Below are 27,450 nucleotides of genomic sequence, written 5' to 3'. Positions count from 1 at the left end.
CTTCCTCATAGAAGGCTATAAGGTTGGTCATACATGACTTCCCCCTCATAAAACCATGTTGGCTGTTCTTAATGACCCCCTCATCCTTGATATGCCTAGTGATGGAGTCAAGAATAAGTTGTTCCATCACCTTTCCAGGGATGGAGGTAAGGCTGACCGGTCTATAATTACCCGGGTCCTCCTTCTTGCCCTTCTTATAGATTGGTGTGACCTTTGCCATCCGCCAATCCTCAGGCACCTCGCCCGTTTCCCACGACTTACCAAAGATGATGGAAAGTGGCCTAGCAATGACCTCCGCCAGCTCCCTCAGCACCCGTGGGTGCATTCCATCCAGACCCATCTATTTACAGATGTCCAGATTGCATAGCTGATCCCTAACCCAATCCTCATCTACCAAAGCAAACTCCTCCTTTGTCCTGACTCCTTCTGGGGCTATAGAAATCCGGGGCCCTCGGGGAGAGTCTGCAGGAGTAAAGACAGAGGCAAAGAAGGCATTCAGCACCTCTGCCTTCTTTATATCCTCTGTCTCCAGGGCACCCACTTCGTTCAGCAGTGGGCCTGTATTGCCTCTTGTGTTAGTTTTATTTGCTATGTATTTGAAAAAGCCCTTTCTATTGTCTTTAACCCGACTAGCAAGATTGAGTTCCAAGGAGGCCTTAGCTGTCCTAATTGCCTCCCTACATCCTCTAACAACTGTCCTATATTCCTCCCAAGCGGCCAGCCCCTCCTTACATAATCCATAGATTCTCCTTTTCCACTTGAATTTGCCCAGCAGCTCCTTGTTTAACCACGCCGGTCTCCTAGATCCCTTACTTGATTTCCTACTCATTGGGACGCTCCGATCCTGAGCTTGGAAGAAGCGGTTCTTGAATGCTAACCAACTATCTTGAGCCCCTTTACCGCCTAGTACACTTTCCCATGAGACTTCCCTTAGCAGTTGACTGAAGAGGCCAAAGTTGGCCCTTCGGAAATCCAGAACAGTGGCTTTGCTAGGTATTCTATTCCTCCCACACAGGATCCTAAACTCCACCATCTCATGGTCACTGCAGCCAAGGCTGCCATTGACCGTCACCACTTCGACCAAACCCTCCTTGTTGGCGAGTACTAAATCTAGCAGCGCTGCTCTCCTAGTTGGTACGTCCACCATTTGCATTAAGAAATTATCATCAATGCACTCGAGGAACCTCCTAGACTGTGAATGACTGGCTGTGTGAGTCTTCCAGCAAATATCAGGGTAGTTAAAGTCCCCCACGACGACTAAGGCATGTAGTCGCGAGGCTACTTCCAGTTGCCTGTAGAAAGCCTCATCGACTCCTTCGTCCTGATCAGGAGGTCTGTAATAGACCCCCACAACTGTATCACCCGTGCCAGTCTGCCCCTTAAGGTTGAAGGATCACCTCTTTCGACCTGCGGGTCAGCTCCTTTTGATGCAGCCCAGGATAGGGTGGGCTTTCTGGGCTGCGAGGGCACACTGAAGCCGCCTCATGCTCAGCGTCTCATCAACGAGCATTCCCAAGTCCTTCTCTGCGGGGTGCTCTGAATCTCTTCTCTGCCCAACCTGCAGCTGTGCCTGGGATTGCTCCCACCCAGGTGTAGGACCTTGTACTTGGCATGGATAAACTTCATAAGGTTGGCATCAGCCCACCTCACAAGCGTGTCAAGGTCCTTCTGGATGACATCCCTTCCCTCCAGCGTATCAACCAGACCACACAGCTTGGTGTCATCGGCAAACTTGCTGAGGGCGCACTTAATCCCACTGTCCATGTCAGTGACGAAGATGTTAAACAAGACCGGTCCCAACACCGATCCCTGAGGGACACCACTCGTTACCGGTCTCCAGACGGACACTGAGCCATTGATCACAACTCTTTGTGTGCGGCCATCCAGCCAGTTCTTTATCCACCAAGTGGTCCATCCATCAAATTGATGTCTCTCCAATTCAGAGACAAGGATGTCGTGTGGGACAGTGTCAAACGCTTTGCACAAGTCCAGGTAGATGACATCAACTGCTCTACCCCTGTCCATCAGTTCTGTAGCCCCATCATAGAAGGCCAAATTGGTCAGGCAGGATTTCCCCTTAATGAAGCCATGCTGGCTATCACCAAGCACCTTGTTGTTTTGCATGTGCCTTAGCATGCCGTCCAGGAGAATGTGCTCCAAGATTTTGCCAGGCACAGAGGTGAGACCGACTGGTCTGTAGTTCTCTGGATCATCCATTTTCCCCTTCTTGAAAATGGGGGTTATATTTCCCTTTTTCCAGTCGTCGGGAACTTCACCTGACTGCCATGATTTTTCAAATATGATGGCCAGTGGCTTAGCAACTTCATTCGCCAGCTCCTTCAGGACCCACGGATGGATTTCATCAGGTCCCATGGACTTGTTCACATTCAGGTTCTTAAGATGGTCTCGTACCAGATCCTCTCTTACAGTGGGCCCAAGGTCTTCATTCTCACAGTCCCTGTGTCTACCTTCCAAGACTTCGGTGGTGTGGTCAGAGCCTTTGCCAGTGAAGATCGAGGCAAAGAAGTTATTCAGAACCTCAGCCTTCTCCAAATCCTGTGTAGTCAGTTCTCCCGAGAGCTTCCTCAGGGGGCCTATGTTGTTCCTAGTCTATTTTTTTATTCGCTACGTACCTATAGAATCCCTTCCTGTTACCCTTAACATCCCTAGCCAAGTTTAATTCTAACTGGGCCTTAGAATTTTAGTATAAAGAGATAAGGTTTTTAAAACCTGAATATGCAAATCCCTGTCATTCTGCTCAGACAAAAGGTAGTACCTTTATAAAATCATATTTTGTTAATGGTTAAGCACCTGTATTCATGCATTTGGAAACAGTTTCCTTTAAAGAGCTGTAATAAAAAGTGTAATTTTTTACAAGGTCACTTAAATTCTACATAGAAGAAAGGCAAAGTAGGAAGTCCAGTTGGTCAAATGAAATTATTGATGAGAGTAGCTGTTTCACTGCCATGACTAGGAAACCCCAGTACATTGCCAGCTGCCAATTAAGACATGACCTCAAGCTCAGTGGAGATGAGAACAGAATGATTTCCACAGGCTTTGGTCTTCATTGTCCATTTAAGCAAACTCCACATCTTCCGTAAGCTTCATGACCCTGAGTGCACCACCAGCTTCTGTAGTCTCTTCCCCATGACCCACCCATGAGCACGAGGAATCAGGGTCCAGGCAAACAGCTGCAGGAGAAACAGCTAGGAGAAGCCTCATCTCGGGTCCTTGATCCTTCTTGCCTGACCCATGCTGTAGGATTTTCCTGCATCTCAGTGACCACAAACCTCCGGCTTCCCAGCCTCAGCTTGGACCTGCCTCGTCCCTGTGGACTTGTCTGGCTGATCCTGGTCACTGCACCAGACCTGTTCTTCTGTCCTTGCTCAGGTAGTGTGGGACTGCACTCCTCACCAGTGAGGTCTGTACCTATGCCCTGGCCTCTTGACACCCTTGCTCAGCTGGAAGCCCATCTGCATAGTGAAGCAGTCAGGCCTTGCTGCTCCTGGCCACAGAAAAAGTACAATAAACTTGTACAAAAGCATGTGTGTACAGAGACATGCGCATATATATGTCAAAAACACTCAAAATGCTTATTTTGTATTACCTTGTTTTACTGGAATTGCTGGGGCTTATCCAATGTTTGGGTTGGCTTTTTTTGTTTGTTTGTTTGTTTGGAGTTTTTGGTTTGTTGGGGTTTTTTTCATTTACTCTTGAGACTATCAAATGCACAGCTAGTTTATTTCCATCACGCTACAGTCTGGCACTAAGTGTTCTATAATGATGACTTTTTATTTTGGAAAACATATGTCAAGATCATATCTGCTCAGCTAAGATGTGGAAAGATGGGTAGTCCAACTGTTTGGTTGGGTAGTCCATTCACCCCCATTCACTCAGATGAGGTACAACACTCTGGAAGTACAAGCACTACAGTCACCTTCTTCAACTCCCTGCAGCTTTGCAAGAAAACAAGTTGAAATAGCTTCATAAATTAAATAACTGTAAATTAAATAACACATTGGAATAGCTTCATTACTAAGGATTGCAAAGGAAAGGTACTCATCCCTCTAACTTCCCTCAACAAAACAAGAGCACAAATGGCTATCACAGACACCTTTTCCACAGGTTAGAAACCCTGAAATAATATATTCCTGCTATATTTTCACTGCCTTTTAAGCCCTTTGCAAAACATGGACCACAACCTATTCTGCAATTCTGATTTTAAATAAATAAACAAATTAATTAAATTAGGTTCCTTCCTTCTTAAAATATTATGAGGAAAGTATCTGGTAAAACGTTCAAACTGAAGCTGGCAGAGTAGAAACGGAGCACATAATTTTAAAATAATAGGATTGTATTACACAACTCAAGAAGGGTGGGGGTGATTGGAAAAACGACAGCAGCCCTGGTCAGTGCAATTTATCTGCACACTATTGTGTGGTACCGCTACTGTTTTAAAACAGATTCATTCCAAAGAGTGCAAAACACTTCCTTAGTGGACCCGATACATTTGGACTAACATCAGTTTCATCTGCACCTGAAAAATGTGGCTGCACATACACACTTGAATATAAACACCCCAAAATCCCCTGTAATTCACTTCATTTCATAATTTTGTGTACATATGTGTGCATGTGTAAGTGGTAGCTTATGTTTTCATAGGACTAGTTACTCCAAATTCAGAGAATATCCCCAAAGACAAAATTAAATTCAAATAATAAAAATGGTAATTTTAACCAATTTAACTACATTGAGCTAGTCCAGATGTGGATAAGTGCTGAACTGTAATGGACAAGCAGGGGTTTCCGCTGCTTAACATAAGCCAGTGCTGCTTGTGTGTAACCAAAACTGTCATATCAAATTCAATGCCCCCATTTCTATGTGGGTAAACGAAATCACATCATCTGGACTCATTTCTGTTATTCCTATCATGGAGATGTTAAAAACACTGGACTTCCAAAATTCAGACTGACTCAACACCTTTTTTTACACTGGCAAAGGCTAATTTCACAGTAATTGTTCACGAATACAAATTTATGTCAGAATTCACGATTGTTTCCTACAGCAGTTTAATACACCAAGCAAAGGGCTAAAAGTAAAATCCTGGCTCAAAGAAATTATCCTAAACTTTACACTTTACTCTCCAGTACAGACTTGAGAGCTCTGTTTCTTTAACAGCTATTTTGCTAGATAGATGGTATTAAAAAAAAAAAAAACAAACAAAAATTCTTGCAAAGCATTAACATGCATTTTCCCCCACTTAAATACTTGCTTCAAATGCACCACAAAATGTACTCCCACAACAGTACTGTATTAGTATAAAACTATTCTAGTTCAATTAAAATGTCTAACTATCTACCCCCAAAACTACCTAAACTGTAATTTTCACTTTCAGCACTTCCAACATGCTACCAGTTTTGTTTTCTTTTATCAGCTTATCAAATCAGGTTCTGCATTCCAAATGTTGGAAAAAAATAGTCATTAACTGCTAGGTAACTGCAGATTTTCCAATTTAGAAAACTAAATTACACACACAGCAGAATTATGTGTATTTTGCTACCTGAAATTTCATATTAAAATTTGTAATAACAAAACACTTCCCTAGCTCTTATGGCCTGCTGAAGTTTTTATCTTCTAATCTGTAATTCCAGGACAATTTGAAAAGAGGATGAGGAAAAAACAATAAAATAAAAATTAAGCTTGAAGTGGTATACTGCTGCTGCCACAATTGAAATATATTCTGGTGTGGAAGCTTCTGGTTTCTTCCCAAATGCTGCCTAGTAATCATGTTGGGGCTTTATTTTTTCCCAACAGGACATGAAAGATGGCTAACCCTCAGCCTACTCTTAACCAAAGAGCAACCTCATAGTTGAAATCTACTCTCAAACTGGCTTTTCCTCATCTTTTCCATACCTATTGTTTTCTTTTAAAGAAGCATGAAGTAGCAGAACAAAGCACAATATTTTAGCCATCTGAGCATGTAGCATTCTTGAATTATCCCACCAACCGGAAGTGCTGTTACCTCTGTCTTTTAAAATTGGAGCCATTACAGTCAATCGTGCAAATCTACAGTTAGCCTTTCATAAAAAGTGCATTTTTGACCAACTGAACTGGAACAGCTTCTGAGCAGTTCTTCGGATCTCTGACACAATACCATAACAACACATGCATGCCAATCTGAAATTGGCAATCTGAAATTCAGTTGCTCAGAAAATACTGCTCATAAGTCATGAGAAAAGTTTCAGAAATCAGGGTGGTTCTTTCTGTAGTACAAACTGATCATTTAAAGAACTGCAATAAAGCTGCACCTAATATCAAAACATAGATGCATTAACAATGGTTTTTCACCTCCAGGTAACATACTAACATCTGGAGCACATCAATGAAAAGCAAAAGCTTACGATACTTCTTCAGATGCACCCATAAAATGAATTAGTTGACTTGTCACCAATCCCCAGGCAGAAAAGTAACCACTCTGCAACAGCCCCAGGGGCATGCGGGCACTCTTAGAGGCAGCCACAGCAGGGCAGAGAAGCAGGAGGCTGGAGTCTCTCACTTAGAAGAGCTACTTCCATTCAAATGGAAAGCACATCCCTTTTGTGGTTGGAAGAAGCAACAGACACTGTGGAGCACCTGCCGCACACAGAGGTGAGAGACGAAGACTAGTACTGCTAACCGATATTTTCAGATGTCATAAGTAGAATTCAAAGATGACAGCAACAAAAAAATCTCCCAAAAGCCCCCAGCAAACCATAAAGCGCAGTGCGAATTCTAACAAAAAGTTCAGCGCGCATTCATTCCCTTTAGGAGAGAGGCACTGGCTACTGAACAAAAATTCATTTGGTTGTAACTTCACTGCCCTCTCCGAACTTTTCAACACAGACAGAGCAGTCTTGCAGATAAATTTTACCACAGAGAACATGCATGTGTCTTTCATGACAAGCTTCAAGTTTCACCCCCTGCTGAAAATGTTATCATGGGTTTTTTTTATCCTCTTACCTTCCTCCTGCTCTAGTTGGCTGTGCTCTTGTCAATTCTAAAAACTACGAATTCACTTCCTCTTGACATATCTGTACTGCTCAAATCAGCTTGGCTCTGATTTTTGACTGAAATACCTGAGCACTTCTGTTACCTCTGCTAAAACATAACAAATACCCCACAAAAAAAAGCAAGCTCCTTCCAAGACTACTGTCACTCTAAGCAGTTAAGACTCTGGATCCAAGCTTGCCTGCTTCTTCTGTCCTCCTTGGGCGTAAGGGGAAATGACATTAATTTATACATGCAATATTACACACTTGACTTACCGAAAAAGTTTGCATCATTTTTCCAAGATGCAATCCCTTAAAAATATTTCCAATTCAGCTGTGGATATCTGTAATTTCAGTTACTGGCAACAGCCTTGCATTTCTTTATTACCTTTCCTGGCGTCCCTAGAAGTGAGCAACAAACTGCCAGAGCCCAAAGACCACAGGTTTGGAAGGCACTAGGCCCCATGAGGGCATAAAAACTAAAGTTACGCCTTTTGCCCTGAAGAAGAATAATAAAGAACCCTGATCGCTTCCACCAATGTAAACAGCACAGCCTGGCTCGTGAAAATAAAATACCGCTTCTATTTTCTCCATATAAGATAGCTGGGGGTTGATGCACACGATGTGCAGGGAGAGGCTGACGCTATGCAGTTTTCTCTGCCTGGAGAGGGGTCGGCTAAAAGAGGACCTCACTGCTGTCCACAACTACCTAATGGGAAGGTGAAGGGAAAACAGAGATGCACAGCGGCAATGGATGCAAGCTGGAATATGGGCAATCCCAACTAGGCATCAGGCAATTATCCTTCACTGTAACAGTGGAAGAACACTGGAAGATGATCACAGATGCCACTGAATCTCCAGCCTCAGAGATATTTAAAATCTTGGCTGGATGCTGCCCCCAGAGCAACCTGGTCTTGATGGCCCCGCAAGGGCTTGAACCTGATGGCTGCCACAGTCCCTTCTAGTCTGAACTGTTTGATGATTCCTTGATCATTCCTTGGGTTTTGGTAATGATCAAGAAGCTTGTTCAGCCTTCAACCTGGTGTCTGTCAATAAGCAACTCTGATTTAAAACAAAAACAAAAAAACGAACCAAACCCAACAACAAAGAACAAACCGAGATACCAGACACCTTAGCTGTATTTTCTAGACCAACTGACACACGACTGTGTAACAGGATGGAGCTTCGCTTTATTACTTAAAGTGACAATTGACTTTGTGACTGTCTGCCTGGTTATGTAGCATCTTAGTTAAAAGAAAAAAAAAAGACCCAAAACAAATCAAACTTGCCCAGTTGATGTGTCTAGAAATGGAACTACCCAAAGACAGTAGCAAAAAGATTTCAAAAATAATTTTGAAGAGAATAAATACAGTAACAAGTTTTACGTTTAATAATCTTTTAATTAAAGCTGGCCATTATTTGTGTGAAACCCAGTACAAACAACAGCAAATATCAGAGACTAAACAAATTTTGCATTTGTAATGTTGCTGTTCAGATCATCATATCTAGGCAACTCTCATTTATAAACCAACAGCTGTAAGCTAACAGATCACTAACTACAAACAGCTTCTAACCAATTTCAACCAGCAATGGAAATTCCACCAAAAATGCTGAATATTGCAATTTATCAAGTGATCAAAGCTTACAGCCTTAGCAATTTATTTTGGTAGTTCAGATCAAGCTTTTCCTTGCTCTACATGGTATCAAATGTACCGGGCTGGGCATTACTAATCTAGTTGTTGTACAAGAAAAATAAAAGGAATTACAGATCCCATATGAAGAGCCAAGTCATACCAAGCAATGACAGGGTAAAGCATAAAATAAATAATCCTCCTTAATAAAAGCAAGAACTAGCTCACACAGTCTGAACCTAATCCTTTGGTCAAGAAAGCAATTGTGAGACTCCTGTAATAACTGTCTGCATACTGAATAAGTATCAGAACTCTGTCATAGAGGAAAACCTCTGCAGTTCATCACAATAGCTGTATAGTTTTTTAAACCTCCATGAAGGGAAGGGATATATAAGGATATATATCCCAGGATATATAAGGGATATATATATATATATGATATATAAGGATATATAAGGGATATATAAGGGATATATAAGGGATATATAAGGATATATATCCCAGGTGAAGGGATATATAAGAAGACTCTGCAGGTTAATGTATGGCTACGTGACTGGTGCCAAAGGCAGGGGTTTGGGTTTTTCAGTCACGGGCTGCTGTATGGGACACCTGGTTTGCTGGTGACAGGCAGGATACACCAGTCCCAGAGAAGAAAAAGGGTTTTGGGGCAGGAGTTAGCAGGGCTTATTGACAGGGCTTTAAACTAGTTATGAAGGGGGGAGGGGATTTAACTGGGCCTGTTGGGGACAAGCCCAAGAGGAACATGCTAGGGATTGAAGGATGGCGGGCTAAGGAGGACTATCAATCTCTTGTTTCACTTGTGGGAAAGGATAGCTTTTTAGACCCTGTCCCGCAGGGGAAAAAGGGTACTAGGACTGGCTCCCTGAAATGCCTGTACACCAATGCACGCAGCATGGGGAATAAACAGGAGGAGTTAGAAGTCTGTGTGCAGGCTAAAGGTTATGATCTAGTGGCAATTACAGAGACATGGTGGGACAGTTCACATGACTGGAATGTGGTCATGGATGGCTATGTCCTTTTTAGGAAAGATAGGTCAGCGAAGCGAGGTGGTGGAGTTGCTCTTTACGTGAGAGAGCAACTAGAATGTGTTGAGTTCTGTCCGGGGTCGGATGAGGAGCAAGTGGAATGTCTGTGGGTACGAATCAAGGGGCAGACTGGCACGGGTGATACAGTTGTGGGGGTCTATTACAGACCTCCTGATCAGGACGAAGGAGTCGATGAGGCTTTCTACAGGCAACTGGAAGTAGCCTCGCGACTACATGCCTTAGTCGTCGTGGGGGACTTTAACTACCCCGATATTTGCTGGAAGACTCACACAGCCAGTCATTCACAGTCTAGGAGGTTCCTCGAGTGCATTGATGATAATTTCTTAATGCAAATGGTGGACGTACCAACTAGGAGAGCAGCGCTGCTAGATTTAGTACTCGCCAACAAGGAGGGTTTGGTCGAAGTGGTGACGGTCAATGGCAGCCTTGGCTGCAGTGACCATGAGATGGTGGAGTTTAGGATCCTGTGTGGGAGGAATAGAATACCTAGCAAAGCCACTGTTCTGGATTTCCGAAGGGCCAACTTTGGCCTCTTCAGTCAACTGCTAAGGGAAGTCTCATGGGAAAGTGTACTAGGCGGTAAAGGGGCTCAAGATAGTTGGTTAGCATTCAAGAACCGCTTCTTCCAAGCTCAGGATCGGAGCGTCCCAATGAGTAGGAAATCAAGTAAGGGATCTAGGAGACCGGCGTGGTTAAACAAGGAGCTGCTGGGCAAATTCAAGTGGAAAAGGAGAATCTATGGATTATGTAAGGAGGGGCTGGCCGCTTGGGAGGAATATAGGACAGTTGTTAGAGGATGTAGGGAGGCAATTAGGACAGCTAAGGCCTCCTTGGAACTCAATCTTGCTAGTCGGGTTAAAGACAATAGAAAGGGCTTTTTCAAATACATAGCAAATAAAACTAACACAAGAGGCAATACAGGCCCACTGCTGAACGAAGTGGGTGCCCTGGAGACAGAGGATATAAAGAAGGCAGAGGTGCTGAATGCCTTCTTTGCCTCTGTCTTTACTCCTGCAGACTCTCCCCGAGGGCCCCGGATTTCTATAGCCCCAGAAGGAGTCAGGACAAAGGAGGAGTTTGCTTTGGTAGATGAGGATTGGGTTAGGGATCAGCTATGCAATCTGGACATCTGTAAATAGATGGGTCTGGATGGAATGCACCCACGGGTGCTGAGGGAGCTGGCGGAGGTCATTGCTAGGCCACTTTCCATCATCTTTGGTAAGTCGTGGGAAACGGGCGAGGTGCCTGAGGATTGGCGGATGGCAAAGGTCACACCAATCTATAAGAAGGGCAAGAAGGAGGACCCGGGTAATTATAGACCGGTCAGCCTTACCTCCATCCCTGGAAAGGTGATGGAACAACTTATTCTTGACTCCATCACTAGGCATATCAAGGATGAGGGGGTCATTAAGAACAGCCAACATGGTTTTATGAGGGGGAAGTCATGTATGACCAACCTTATAGCCTTCTATGAGGAAGTGACTAGGTGGAGGGATGATGGTAGAGCGGTAGATGTAGTTTTTCTTGATTTCAGTAAGGCATTTGATACTGTCTCCCACAGCATCCTCATAGATAAGCTAAGGAAGTGTGGGCTTGACGATCAAGTAGTGAGGTGGATCGAGAACTGGTTGAAAGGAAGAAGGCAGAGAGTTGTGGTCAATGGCGCAGAATCTAGCTGGAGGTCTGTGACTAGTGGAGTCCCTCAGGGGTCGGTGCTGGGACCGGTGCTGTTTAATATTTTCATCAATGACCTGGATGAGGGAACTGAGTGCACCATCAGCAAGTTCGCCGATGACACAAAACTGGGAGGAGTGGCTGACACACCAGAAGGCTGTGCTGCCATTCAGCGAGACCTGGACAGGCTTGAGAGTTGGGCGGGGAGAAACTTGATGAAATTTAACAAGGGCAAGTGTAGAGTCTTGCATCTGGGGAAGAACAACCCCATGTACCAGTACAGGTTGGGGGGTGACCTGCTGGAAAGTAGCTAAGGGGAAAGGGACCTGGGGGTCCTGGTGGATAGGAGGATGACCATGAGCCAGCAATGTGCTCTTGCGGCCAAGAAGGCAAATGGCATCTTAGGGTGCATTAGAAAGGGAGTGGTTAGTAGGTCAAGAGAGGTTCTCCTCCTCCTCTACTCAGCCTTGGTGAGGCCGCATCTGGAATATTGCGTCCAGTTCTGGGCCCCTCTGTTCAAGAAGGACAGGGAATTGCTTGAAGGAGTCCAGCGCAGAGCCACAAAGATGATTAAGGGAGTGGAACATCTCCCTTATGAGGAGAGGCTGAGGGAGCTGGGTCTCTTTAGCTTGGAGAAGAGGAGACTGAGGGGTGACCTCATCAATGTTTACAAATATGTAAAGGGTAGGTGTCAGGATGATGGAGCTAGGCTTTTTTCAGTGATATCCAGTGATAGGACAAGGGGCAATGGGTGTAAACTGGAGCATAGGAAGTTCCACGTTAACATCAGGAAGAACTTCTTTACTGTAAGAGTGACAGAGCACTGGAACAGGTTGCCCAGGGGGGTTGTGGAGTCTCCTACACTGGAGATATTCAAGGCCCGCCTGGACAAGTTCCTGTGTGATGTACTGTAGGTTACCCTGCTCTTGCGGGGGGGTTGGACTAGATGATCTTTTGAGGTCCCTTCCAACCTTTGGGATTCTGTGATCCTGCCCCTCTGCTCTCCTCTTGTGAGACCTCACCTGGAGTATTGTGTGCAGTTCTGGTGTCCTCAACATAGAAAGGACATGGAACTGTTGGAAGAAGTGCAGAGGAGGGCCACGAGGATGATCAGGGGACTGGAGCACCTCCCGTATGAAGACAGGCTGAGGAAGTTGGGGCGGTTCAGCCTGGAGAAGGCTGCGGGGAGACCTCATAGCAGCCTTCCAGTACTTGAAGGGGGCCTATAGGGATGCTGGGGAGGGACTCTTCATTAGGGACTGTAGTGACAGGACAAGGGGTAACGGGTTAAAACTTAAACAGGGGAAGTTTAGATTGGATATAAGGAGGAAATTCTTTCCTGTTAGGGTGGTGAGGCACTGGAATCGGTTGCCCAGGGAAATTGTGAATGCTCCATCCCTGGCGGTGTTCAAGGCCAGGCTGGATGAAGTCTTGTGTGGGATGGTTTAGTGTGAGGTGTCCCTGCCTATGGCAGGGGGGTTGGAACTAGGTGATCTTGAGTCCTTTCCAACCCTAACTATTCTATGATTCTAAAATATCTATTCCACACTCTTTGCGTTAATTTTGCTTAGTTTAAGTTGTAGCTATAATACTCATATGTTCCTCTTCAGGGCCTTGAGTGTGATGAATATGGAAGCAGTTACTTCTAGAAGGGTTTGAAAAAGTTACTGGTGCATGTGGAACTCTTACTAACTTATGGTAATTCATGTATTTTCAAATTTGTCTTTTGTTTTCCTCTGTACAGAAGGTACCCTGTGTTCTTTACAGAAGTTGCTATTAGGAATATCAGCTGGTTAAAATATTTTTTTTTCAAGGCCTAGGGTTTTGGTTCAGGTTTTCTGTACCATGCAGAAGTCACTTATTGTGTAAAAGTATAGCATACATAAAGTGTAGAACATACAACTTGTGTAGAATAGAGCCTACAATGACAGCTGTTCTCCAAAACTGTTGTAGCTGTTTTGTAAGGGCAATGGGATTTTTGTAGATGATGAATTTTTTCTAGCTCTGCATTGAGAGAGTATTAATTTTATTTGAGTTCATGATGACACGGCATGAAAAAATTATGTACTTGCTCAAATAAACAGTTTGAAAGAATTTCAGATGTAATGGATCAGGTATTTATGGACTGTACCCATTAAAGGTTTTAGTAGCTTGTTCTGTCAGGTGACTTTCTTGAATGTAAAATGTAGTGGGATAATGACTTCCATTTTTTTTCTTTGAAAATTTCAAGTTTCCACATAGTTAATTCTTACTTGGGGAGTACTCGTGGTCTTTATTGGGTCAAGAGTGCCCTGTCGTTTTTCCAAAGCATTTTATTTCTAAGTATTTCCAAAGTATTTTATTTATTTCCTAAGCATTATTTCTGTTATAATTCTTAATCACAGCATGGAAATGTGAATGCAGTATACTTGTTTGTACAGTAAGCATTTAAACATAAGCAATCAGTACACTGGAGAGAAGAAAGCCCCCAGGACTTCAAAGACCAAATACCTCCACTGTGAACCAGCAGGCAGTTCACCTGGAGGGAAAATAGAGCAACTTTTTTGTACAGGGATCAGAAACCAATGACAAGGTATCTGTTTCTTAATTAGAGGTAGCACAGGACAAACAATTATTTGTTTTAGAACCTTGCAATTTATTTTAAAATTGAGTTTCAAAGTTCAGTTTTTTAAAAGATTGACGGAAATGACAGCATGGATTTATAAAAATTAATATTTAAAGTCTTCAGCCTGTTGTTTGTTTTGCTTTCCAACAGCTCTGTTTCAAACAGTGCAACACAGAAATGGTTATATCTTTTGCTAGATTTCGATCTTGTGCTCTTATGGCTTCAGACACTGGAGCATTAACATTTTGTCTTTTTAAAACTAAACCTGAAACGTTAGTGTTTTAATATGGATTCAGTAGCTTCCGTTTTATAGAATCATAGAATAGTTTGGGTTGGAAGGGACCTTCAAAGGTCATCTAATCCTACCTAGTCTTACCTCGCTGCAGTCAGTAGTGACATCTTCAACTAGATCAGATACTTTGATTAAATACCAGTTTAGGATCAAACCACAGTTGCCCAGAGAGGTTGTGGAATCTCTTATTGTTGGAGATACTCAAGCCTTAGATGGCCATGGCCCAGAGAGGTTGTGGAATCTCTTACTGTTGGAGATACTCAAGCGTCAGATGGCCATGGCCCTGAGCAGCCTGACCTGGTTGGACCTTCTTTGGCAGTAGTTTGGACCAGATGTCATCCAGATGTCTTTTCCATCACGAATTATTCTGTAACTGTGAAACTGGTTCCTTTAAAAAAAGGTCTAAGCAAACAAAGTTTTCAAGGCCCGCCTGGACAAGTTCCTGTGTGATGTACTGTAGGTTACCCTGCTCTTGCAGGGGGGTTGGACTAGATGATCTTTTGAGGTCCCTTCCAACCCTTGGGATTCTGTGATTAAGTGCGATGAGCTTTTAGGAAGTTTACAAACAAGTACTCAGGCAATTCAAATATCAGATAAGCAAACAGGAGTACTTACTAAGATGCATACTTCATTAATGTGTTTATCTAAGAACTGTACTGATACATTTAATAACAGAGACAGAGAAACACAATAGCTGCTGTCTACATATAAATAAAGTTGGTTTTGAGACAAAAGCAGAATACATTGCTGGCTTCTGCAGATGTTAAGCTAAACAAACAACAACTTTGGTTTGGGGTTCCCCATTCCCTTCAGTTTTTGCTGGGTTTGGTGGGTTTTGTTTTGCTTTTTCATTGATTTTTACTTATTTTTCAATTAAAGGATCAACTTGTTTTAAAGCGTACTCTTATTTCCCAAAGCAGCATGGCACAGCATCCATTTTGAAAAGGCTCCAGGTTGAACTAGGGGACCTTAAAAAAAAAAAAGGCAACAAACAAAACCAAAACCAGAACAACACACACTATACCACAGTTACATTTTGTAACTACAAGAGCAAAAATTTCTGTCTGGTTGGAAATTCTACTTTAGAACAAAACAGAATAGAAAATCTTTAATGCCAGGTTCCACTTCCATGCCAGTTGTTAGCACAGTCTCAGGCAACCACATCTCTTTTTCTGCCTTTCCTTTCTCTGTGAGCAAAACCAACATGATCAACACTTATTTTGCCCTTCACTGGGGCTGTGAGAGCTGGTGTAAGAATAGGAAAGTCCCGGTCCCTGGATATCACCGCTGCATTATTCACAGCTCAGAACTGTTAGCTTCCATGATTTCATTTACCCGTCTGAAATTAGAGATGGAGGTTAAGACGACTTAGTTTTTAAACACTGACATTTTTAACCAACCATCTCACCTTTTTTTAAATGCCATCTAGTAAAGAATTTCAAAGAGTTGTGCTTCTTTAATGAGGCATTAAAATACAGTCATACGACAAAAAAAGCAACTCTACTAAGTCTCTTAAACCCCTGGACTTACATTATCAGCTTTTATGTGCCTGTCAACACTCGACAGTAAGAAGCAATGGTTTGCTCTTTGCCTCGAATTTAAAAGCCAGCTAAACTTCCTCTGGCTTTCCTGCTGAGAGCTTTAACTCCTTGCAAACTGTCAAAGCTTTGACACTTCAGCAGCAGGTAAATCTACAACATGATGCAGCAGCCATGTGTAGTCTCAATCAGCCGCTGGCCACTAATTTACTAGGGGCCATTTCATTTGCTTTGAAAAGCAGTAAACTGGAATACACCCTCCTCCACATACCCATACCACTTGCGGATCAGCCCTTTTCAATAGATACAAGTTCTGTCAAAGAACCAGGTACAGTTAACTTTTAACGTGAAAGAAATGAAACATCTCAAATTGTAGAGCTGTTAACATATGGCTAAAAAGCAAAGGTACTTCCAACCCAGAAAATAATGTAAGTGAAGCATGTTCAATGAAACATAAGTACAAAGAATTAAATACTGGAACTTCTTTATCCAGAACATTTCTCTAAACATACACAGCCTGACGTGGCATTCAGTGTAATAGCTCATTGAGGTTAAGCCCATTATTAATTTGTCTTATAAAGGTGCCAAGTTAAGTGCACCTGCAGAAGAATAACATTTGGATTATTTGCTGAGCAGAAAATGTGAAGTTCACAGCTGGGAAGCCTTATATTCCATTTGGTATCAGCTAAAATATTTGTACCGTTATCTCAGTATACAGGAAAACAATGACTGCACAGATAAGCCATGCTGTTTCTCTGCAACAATAAAATGAGATACAGACTTATAATGGGATCCTTGAGATACTACACTTAACAGCAGTATAGGGAAAAACGATCCTTTCCCTTTTCTTCTGTTCCTTTCACACTGTAATTCCACAGTATACAAAACCCCTATTTAAGTCTCCTAACCTTGATAAGGACTTGATCCCACTCCCATTCAAGTCAATGGAAAAAGATCTCATAATTAACCTCAAAGATGCATGACTGAGGCACTGAGTGGCAAAGTTACAGGATAGTATTGGAATCATTTATTTGTGAAAATACTAGGGTTTGCTTTTTCTCATATGGGGGCGAAGCATTTTTTTCTTATGTGATAGAAAACGGAAACTAGCTTTGTCTAGAGGTCAACTGCTTCTGCTGAGAATGCACAACAGTGAGACAGCTCTCCCATCCTCCCCATTCCAGGTGTTTGCTGGGGTGGTAGCCACAAGGTACTATACAGAAGTTACAAATGCATTTATGCTTTCAAAACGGGAGAGGAAGGAACTAAGAAAGCTCTATGAAGTTTTGCCAATGTTGGCATGTCTCCTCTTTCAAATACCTTAAATACAGCCTGGCATAAGAGTTTGTCTCACTAGAAGGACTTCAATGGACCTCAAATGCCAAACAAATCCCTTGAATCATTGTGTCGAACCCCAAGGGAAGTATTTCTCAGCAGGAATAATAGGAACAAGAATGCCAAGAGTTAAAAAGTTAACTCGGACTGATTCAGCATTCAGATCAAACGACTACACTTCTTCCTAGATTATTAACGGGCGCTCCAAGCAACCGGAGGCTCTGACGCAGACAAGAACCTGCACATCACAGGCATTCCAGGAACCCTGGTTTGTCTGCACTGGAACAAAACCTCTGCAAAATATGTGTACCCTCCTGATTTAAAAGCATGCCACCTCTCATTGCCTCTCTGTTCATACACATGACTGTTAGGCATAAAATACTTCCTTCATCAAGGTTACGATCAGCAGAACTTTTTCCTGAAATTCTTTCAAATCTTTTAGCATCCATAGTAATTTTTAGAAAGCTGTTCTAACAAGTAATACTTCACACAAAAAGCACATCCTTCACAAACCTCAACAGGCAACTAAAATAATGAGAAATCAAAACAGTCACATGAAGAGAGAGCAAGTCTTCTCACTAGCCACAACTTCAAATACAGATTCTGGAGATGGTGGATGGAATACAATGAAGCTTCAAGCAATGGTAAAGGGATCATGTCAGTTCAAATGGTAAAAGCTTCTTTAACTGAGCATTAAATGTGTGGGGAATTCTAGCAAAAGACAAAGGACATGTGAACCACACATTTCAGAAAAACAAAAGAGTCAAAGTCACCTAACTTTCCTTTTACTTAAAACTGTTTTAACAATCAACTAATAAGACATATGGATAACAGGGTCCAAATATAGCAGGTTAGAAACAGCAATTCTATTCAGTGTAGGTACTTAGAGAGAAAAAATATCCTTCCTACTTTTTGAAGTGCAAGCTCAGTGTCTGAAGTTATTCAAAACTGCTAATTTGTGAATCCTTCTTTCAAACAGAATGGCCCCTATCATTATGCAGGTCACAGATAGTCCTCCAGGTATCAAAAGCTGTCTCTACAGTATCTAGAAATAAACAGTCCCCATAATCAAGTTTTAACCTGGTGTATTTCCCATGCTGTAAGTGCAAACCCCACACTTTCAAGGCACAGCTGAATTTTGGGGTTGTGGAGGTGGCTAATAATGAATTCATACTGTAAAATCTCACAGAAGAAAGTTTTAAGCTATAAAATGAAGCCAGCTTGAAATACAGCCAATTTAAACAAAAAATAATTCATGGTAACTTCAGACTCAACATTCACCCAAGCCTTCTGGCAACTTTCTTGCGGTTTTACAATCACTTCCTACAGTCACCTTTGACTGCTGTTCTGAAGACCTGCACAAGCATGCTGGGGAAGTGACCAGCTGTCCAAAGAAAACCATGAAGACGACTATGACCTTGACTTTATATTGTACACATGTAAATGACTAAAAAAGATTAGCCAGAAAGTTGCTTGGCACTAGTGCAGCTCCCCTACCAATCACTGTGTTTCTTACAGTAATAGAAGGTGAAACAGATTTTGGCATAAGTATGATTTTTAAGGAGTGTACATTTGAGAACAGTCTTACCAAAAGTAACTTCTCCTTTGCCAGTCTTGTCAAACAGCTGAAAGGCTACTATGAACAAAGCATCTGGAGCACACAGGACTGATTCAAATGCCACAAACTCTTGAAAGGATATCAACCTAAGGAATGAAGTCAAAACATAAGAACTATGAAACTGCTTGCTTGAAGAAAACTGAAATACAATATAGCATAAATTATACAAAAGAAGTAAGACCATAACTAGAATGTGCACAATAGGGATTAAGATTTATCCTAAAATGCCCTATCATCAATGCTGTCAGGAGGCCTTTATATCACTAGATGGAAATGACTTTGTTGAACACAGAACTATTCCCCTCAGCAAGTCACAACATAACATAAAATAGCAAAGTGCTCAGTGTAGCTACTCACCTCAGCTTTCATGTCTAACTGAACTGCCCTCTGGGGGAGCCTACCTCCCTCCGCACCCAATAAAGATATGAGTAACTTCCCTCAAGACTCTGTACTTAAGGCTTTTGGAAGCAAATGCATCCAAGACCTACACGCTGCCACTCACTTCAGAAGGAACTGATCACAATGTGTTATCTGCTTGCTAGAAACCATCATAGCCCTCTAGTCCTGCATGTTGAGTCACAAATTTCTAACAGTAGTCTGCAGGCTCTTCCTCAGCCCAAGAGCACTTTATTCAAATTTATTTTTATAGCCAGGTTCCCAACACACAAGCACAGTAGCAGAGCACAGATAAAAGCAGATGTGCCCTTCCTTAAGTTAGTTAATAAGCAAAAATACATAATGAGACAATGTGGCATTGTTTCCAGCAGACGATTTGATACAGCAAACACCCTAAGCAGTTCTAACTTCTCAGAGTCACGCCCAAGAGTTCAAATGGAGATCAAACTCCCATTCTGAAAAAGGCAAAAGCCAACCATTCATTCTTCTGTTTTGCTACTTCTTTAATGTCTAGGTTGTAGAGTTTAAAACCGTCTTCAAATGCGTGGCTGCAGGGCCTGCTGGCAGTCTGAGAGGTTTAAGATTGCTGTCTCTGGAGGCTGCTTTTTGTCAGTGTAGCAAGCGCATAGCTTTAATAGGCTCACATGGCAGTAGCTTGGGAACAAAGTTTTATTCCTGAGAAGAACAAAATTCAGTGTAACAAATGTCAGGAAACACACATGAAACATTTTTATTAGAAACTAACTCTATCCTGAGAACTTTGACTCAGAAGAAAAACCCCCACTGCAGCTGGTTCTTCAATATAGTATGCAGTAACACGGAAGAATAAAGTGTTTGAATAGGTTGGAAAAGACACTCCATCAAGTTATGATGACCCATGACTACACAGCAATTTCCAGACTCCCTGTCTTAAGGGAATTAATTTCAAGTCACACAGAAGTGTGCTTGCTGCAAGTCAGCAGCCAAACAGCCACAGGGTAACAGAGGCTGATTTCCGTGAAGAACATGAAAACATAGGATGACGAACAAAAGAGAGCGTTAAAAAAAAAAGCATGGCACAGAAAAGGCCAAAAAGCTGTTCTACTTTACCTCCCCTCAATATATATGCACTAAATAAAAGTAAACGAAAGCACATGTAGAGTCAGAAAAAGTCTAACAAATAATTAGCTCTGGGAATTTGCCACCAGAGGTTATTATGTAGTGCGAGAAATAAATAAAAAGAAACCTCCTTAGGTATTCTTAATATTAAACTCACAACTCATAATGCCAATAAACATATAAGCATGCCTTAAGCTTTGCTGGTAAGGACAACAGTGAGTTGCTACATATGCACATTAGCACAAGGGCAGGCCATTGAGTCGTTTATTTTAAACTCCTTGGCTGTTCTCAGTACTCCCCACTGTTAAGACACAGTCTTCAAATGGAAGAAAACTTCCATCTCTCCTAAGCCAAAAGAAATTTTAAAAGATACATTTCCTTCAATTTTAAACTAATATATCAAAAGCTACTTAGTTTAACATTTATGCATATTTATTGTTACTATGTGACTCAGAGGTTATAAAAGCTCACCCATTATTATTATTGGTTACATACCTGACAACTTCCACAACAGCAGACACAAAGCACTGAGTTCTTCTGTCTAGAACTATATAAAGTCCACACAGAACAAAACAGACAGCAGGCAACAAAATTCTAGAATACGACTGTTTAGAATTAAAAATGTAAAATATCTGCCAACGTAATTTTGATAAAACCGCATTTTGTGTGGAACAACAACCAGCATACGTCCTTATCAACAGATCCCAGAACAGTGATGAAAGCACAGAAAAGATACAGTGCCTATCCCAGCAGAATCCAGCAGCACACTAAGAATATATTCCATGTTATCAGGCCTGGATTTGATTAAACTCTTTGTACTAATACTGCTTCAAGATTTTATACTTGAAGCATTCTTTGTCAGCATTTGCAAGTAATAACCCCCACTAGTAAGTCAGATAAAATAACCCCATATCCATTTTTAAAAAACATTATTCATAGTACTAGGAAGATTAAAAGTGTACAAATTGTGTGGTTCTAGCCAGACTGTTAAAGAAGAGACATTAATATCTCCTGTGCCAGCTGAATTCAAATTAACCCAATTTTTACATGTTAATTAAACCAGCTATTTTCTTCTTATTGTATTTTTGCTCCCTAAGTAGGCTAGCCTGCTAGTGATTCCCAACAGATCTATTCTAACAGCGACGTATTCATTTACTTCTATTATGACCATACAATACAGTAACTGAGCAGTAATTTTTCACAGTCAATTACACGTGTGATTCTTAATGCTTAAAGATGCCGAAATAATGTGTACTACATAGCCATATGCTCACTTCTCTATACTGCACAAGGGTAGTTGCCTGGGTAACACATTTTCTCTCCAGTTTAGCATCACCATTTTGGGTTTAGCACAACCCTTCACTGAGTATCATTAGGTGTCATTAAACAGCACGTATTAACATGGACTTCAATATACTGCTTAGGAGTTATTTTATCTACCTAAACAAATGCTCATTTATGTTACAAAAGCAGAGAAAAGCCTAGTGATTTTAATAGCACAAAGAAGGGGAAGCAAAAATGTTTACAAAATTTCACTTCAGTCTTGAAGATATCCTACCAACTGCTCAAAGACCTCCTTCACCTTCACATCCTCATTATCAGTGCCAGTACTGCATGATTTATTCAGGAAGGCTGGAATCTTGATATTTTAAAAAACATCCACACACAAGAGCTACAGACCAAACACAATAACTGGGTATGGTGCAGCAAAACCACTATTTACTACTCTCTCCTTTCTTCCATGCTGCTTCTTTTGGTGCTCACACCCATGCTATCTAGGCACCAGGTAGACATGATGCATTCCCACCAGAGAAAGTCTGCATGTAGCCATGCAAAGAAGAAAAGCCATTACCTGCTGTAATAACACATACAAATGAAATGATGAAGAGCTTTCTGCAGAATCAACACATATGTTTTAACTGTATCAGCAATTTAAACATGGTAACATAATGGGACACAAATTGAAGCTACACCTATTACTTTATGCTACAACTTAGGTAAACTAAGTATAGTGTAAATCGGTGCATTAGAGGATAAATTTATATCCACTAGTAACAGAAAATGCTGGCATTTCCAAGTAGTTTTTTGAGTACCTTGTCCTTCCTAAAAATAAAGCACACAGTATTTCTCAGTAAAGTGCTAGTTACTTTAGTCCAAACAGATATGTGCAGTAAATACTTATTTTGTTAGACAGATGTTTAAAACTACAACAAAAGACTGAAAAACAGTATGTTACTGTAGGCAGGATGGAAAATGCTTGGCCTGTTGCTGACAGGCCTTGAGAAAAGCACTGTATTTCGGGGGAGTTTCTGATAAAGCTGAAGCCAAGCAAAGCCTTCTAGTTAAAAAAAAAAAAAAAAAAAAAACACAACAAAAAAAATCCACCACACCTAAGAATTAGAAACTTAAGACCAGGAGCTAGTAAACGATCTTAAGCCTCCTTCATACAAACTACAGCCACATGAAAATCTATGTTATTACCGATCAACTATTTTGACAGGCTTCTCCAGCCATCAGCAGGAAAAGCATTTGCTTTTCTCAAAGGAAGCCTGAGATTGTACATAACGGCTATAGTTCTTTACACTTCACAGTCAGGATTTCTTCAGCTCTGGGGTAAGCAACTCTTTGCCCATGCATTTGCTCTGCTGATGAGTCAGAAGTTCTTGTGCTGTCTGCCTTTCACCAATGCGATTTACCCAGGTTAGTATTTCTCACTGACTACACTTGGTACCCATACCTAACTTCTCACCAAAATTAGAAGGAATTAAAAAGCATTTGTTAAAGTGCTAGGAACAACCCTAGTGATTCTGGGCTCACACTCTTTCACTGAGAAGTGGTTGTGCTCACCAGTCATGAAGAACAGATGCTTCTTCAGAGTAAAACAGGGATCCAAGACAGTGGATAAATGCTTCTAGAAATATTCTAGCAGTACTTTCAGAGCCACACTACTTTAAGCCATTAACACTGTAACAAAATTAACTTGTCACTGCTCTTGCAAGCTACCTTCTATTTTATGCTAGAAATAAAGCTAAATTATTGAACAGACTCTCATGACCTCAAACACATGTAAGTCTCTAAACATGTACATACCAGCCTACTAAAAACAAACACTAACAATAGCAGTTCTGTACCTCACTTTAAAACTAGAAGCTGTGGACTGCCAAGTTAGAAAGAATTCAACAGGTGACCAGCATATCCAATTGCCATCCCTAGATTTCATGCCAGGAACCAAAAAGCGATTGACCCTTGCTTTACACGATCACCCTGCAAATTACTTTATACACCACCAGAACCAAGTACATGCCTGGCCACATGGCAAAAAATGCTACAATGGGAGAGAGATAATGCTAATCCCTTTCTGAACTTTTCCAGTCTTTCAAGTATTGGTGAAGCAGCTAAACAAGACGACAGCCTGAATACAAGAGACTCTCCAAAGACACATGAGGAACATGCAGTCCCCTGTCACTGCACAGTCTGTGCTGGAGAAACAGTCCTTACCCACAGCAGAAAGCATCAATCAGAAGCCTCAACACTACACCGCAAAACTCCTACAAGATCACGCCAAATTATGAAACCCTAACTTGTCAACAAGTTCACATAGGCTACAGTTTTACATTTCACTCCTCCTAACACCAGCTTCTGCTTGTGAAGGAGATCCAAATCACAAGGTATGGATTATACTCTCAATCCTCTTGTTACAAAATGGATTTGAAGCCACGCAATTTGGAAAGTGCCATTTTTGCAGGCATCAAACCAAGGGAAGAAATCTGAGAAATGCTTAACATTTTCAGTCAAGCACTCTCTGAAGCCACCACTTTCTTGCTGCCACCATGTCAGCGTTCTCAGTATAACCTCCTACATAAATCTTTTACCAGGCGTAACAATCATCACATTAACTCACCTGCAAGGTTTAAGGTGCCCAGCTGTCAGTTACATGAGGCCAGCTGAGCAGCTGTGCTCTCATTTAGAAAAGACAGCCCAGAAACTATTGCAAAAGTTCTCAGTTATGCACACATCTGTTCCCTAGGAAGCCTGCATTCTCTAGTCATGCTTTATTTATCTTACATTTTAACTCTCTGCAACCACCAATATGAGTCACGCCTGAAGTTTTCTGGTTTCTAAAACTGCCACAACTACAGACTTTAAGTCCATAGCTAATTATTCTAAAGTTTCTCTAAAGATACTTTAAAGGCAGGGTTCAAAAAAATGCATTCACAAGGGTGAAAAGACAGCTTGCCTAGGCAAGTACCAAAAGCAAAAGCTAGGATTTCATTAAAGAAGGGGGGAAGAAGATGGAGGGGTAGCTAATCTTGCCTATTGGCAAAGTCAGCCTTTCAAATGCAAACCATGTGCAACCAACTTCACTGCTGTCTTCCCAAAATTGCAAAGTGGCTCCCTAAATACCTTATGTGCTCCTCCTCCCTCTTAAGGGAAAAAACAGGCAAAAACCCTTAACAGTGCTACAGCAAAACAAAGCAGGGGCACTTTATTGGATGATCTCTTCCTACACCATCTAAACTTATTCTGGATTGCTGTTTGAATGCGCCTGTGACAGATATGCAAAGTAAACAGAGACAGAAAGACAGAAGGAAAGAAAAGCAGGAGTTAGGGGAGCCAGCCAACAAACATGAAAGGTTCAGTGAATTAAAAATACATAGTAGACAGAAAAAGCTTTGCTCAGCTAAGCGGCACCTGCAACCCAAAACCTTGTTTCTACTCTTTCCACTTAAAGTATACTGTATTCCTTTATGTATCTGTGGGGGGAGGTGGGGAGCTGGGAACCAACCCAAAACAAAACAAAACCCAACCCAACCACCCTTCAGAGATCAGACTTTTCTAGAAGAATGGTTTTGTATTTTTCACACGAACAACAGAAAAACAGGAGAAAAGAAAGAAAACCACAAAAAAAAACACTTACCCATCTTTTGTCTGATCCACCACACCTGCAAGGAGCTGTACAGTGCTTGCATTAGGCAAACCATCTCCAATTATCTTCAGGTACCGTGTGACAAAGTCATTAGGAGACATGAAGAATTCGCCATTCTTCTCCACACTTGCATACTGTTAAATGAATATAATATTTAGTGCCTCAAATACATCCTTCTCAAGGCATTTATTACCACCACCATAGTTTCCAATCAGGAGCAAGCTTATGTTACAGTAGATGACAGTCCTGTTCTGAAGAACCTACAGCCACTACACCCAAACAGGAAGGAGTAAGTGGGGAATACTTAAGCAGCTGAATGCTTGGCTTCCTAGCCAGAAGAGTGGCAGATACATTGGTTTTTTTGTTTATCATGTCAACAATTTCTCCATGGCAGTCTAGAAACGCTCCAGTACCAAATGCTTTTTTGAAGTAGAACAAGCACACGCACGTTTGGATACATGGATTTGGCATCTCAGGCTCACTGGAAGACTGACAGCAACAGGATACTCCAGCATGTCTTATTTATCTGAAATAATTCCTTTGTGTAGCCATTCTATCTTGGGATGAGAAAGCCAGTTTAGACACTGCAGTGTCTAAACGATCAGTCAACGATCCCACAAGACTATCCACCTGGGGGTGCTGTTTTGGAGGAACACACCATAACCTTCAGCTATCCCTCAGTAAAGGAGAATCTACAGGTACTTATCCTTGGTTGAACTGCTGAAAGGAGGCCAGAGAACAGCATTTCTGCAGAAAAATGTAACAGCAAACAAGACCTTTGACAGCTCAGCACACTGCAGAAACCAGAAAAGAGGTCCAACACCTTACCAAACACTCCTGTCATACATTATTCCTGCTTTATACCATAGCTAATGGCACACTACTCCAGAAAACAGCTATCAACAGATCCAAGCCCGTTTGCTCCCCAGGAAAGCCTCCAGTAACATGTTACATAACAAGAAAAGGCATATTAAGGTATTTTTAAGATAATGCATAAATAAATGAAACTGTGTTTCATACCACCCTTACACTGATTCCTCAGTCATTGCTCAAATTTAAAGTCTTCATTTCTTGTACAGGGTAAATCTGAAATCAACCCAGAAATGCTTTTTAATTAATCAAAGAAAAAAGATAAGGACAATAATTAAGAGGAAGAAATCCCAGGCAACATTTGCAGAACCATGCGTTAGTTTTAAGGGAAACAGGTCTGTCTTGGGATGACAGATGAGCACTGAGCACAGGGAAACAACTGCTTATTTCTTTTTTTTTTTTTTTTTTCTAAGGCAAGGTAGGATGATAAACCGTTGTTGCAGCTCCCCACAAAGCATTATCCACATTGAAGTAGTAAATAAATTAGATACTTATTGCTATTTTGTAGTGTACTTCAAAGACACATTTTGTTTCACATTGCTATGGCTCTGCTAAAGGAAGGAAACTGCCAGTTTTCATTTCACACCGCCACGCTGGTGCCTGCAGAGTACCGTTATACCTGCTGTAGGTATATAACTCTCAGAGGGATGCCAAAATGTAACAGCAAGTAGAATATTTTCTTCCAGTGCTCTATAAATACAGTCTCCAGATACAGCAACATCTTCCAAAAACAAAGCTTCAGAGAAAGAAGCCCAAACAAAACATAACTTGCTTTGGCATCTATATATATCGGTTAGCATTTAAGGACTCCTGGTTCAATAGGCGCTGCTTGTAACGCAAGCATTCTAGCTGATACACTGCAAGGAATTTTGAATTGTATACTTTTATAAGAGCTAGCAGATCAATTGATTCCAGTGTAATAATTTGCAAGGAGACAGAATCTTTCAGAATCCCAGTCTTTGAAACTTTTAACACAGCTGCTATTGAGAAACAAATCAAATAAGTCAGCCAGCCTATGCTTCCATATTTCATTTTTTTCATCCAGGCTAACCCCCTGCTAGGGCACTCAATAACAGAAAACAGCACAAGGTTTCAGTGTCCCCCTGTTTCTTGTCATTGTGATTTACTCAAGTGTATTTGAAATCCAATCACGTACTCTATACTACATATAGAAAATGACCTTGGAAAATGTCAGCTTGATGACTTTGACTAAAATCTAATCTCTTAAGGGTTATGGTAGAAGACTTAGAAGAAGTAGAGTTACTCTTGGAAATTATCATAACAAAAAGAGAAAAACATCAATTCTATTGGTTTTGGAGGAGTAACATTAAAAAAATGGTTCTTAACAATTGCATTTTTCCCCACTTTGGC

At 41.4% G+C, this 27,450-nt stretch overlaps 1 protein-coding gene across 3 annotated transcripts in view; it reads right to left on the bottom strand.

The window, feature by feature from the left end:
• Positions 1-27,450, bottom strand: part of SLC25A13 (solute carrier family 25 member 13) — a 114,579-nt gene that overhangs the window by 61,477 nt on the left and 25,652 nt on the right. For all 3 annotated transcript variants that reach the window (XM_065666331.1, XM_065666330.1, XM_065666332.1), the window contains exons 3-4: positions 25,201-25,343; positions 18,759-18,874 (exon numbers count right to left, since the gene is read on the bottom strand). In XM_065666331.1, coding sequence (XP_065522403.1) covers positions 18,759-18,874; positions 25,201-25,310 — 226 coding nt within the window. In that variant the 5' untranslated portion in view covers positions 25,311-25,343. The remainder of the gene's footprint in view (positions 1-18,758; positions 18,875-25,200; positions 25,344-27,450) is intronic.

Source organism: Lathamus discolor, chromosome 2, assembly GCF_037157495.1.
Source record: "Lathamus discolor isolate bLatDis1 chromosome 2, bLatDis1.hap1, whole genome shotgun sequence".
NCBI classification, from domain to species: Eukaryota; Metazoa; Chordata; class Aves; order Psittaciformes; family Psittacidae; genus Lathamus; species Lathamus discolor.
This window is presented reverse-complemented; position numbering and strand designations above follow the sequence as displayed.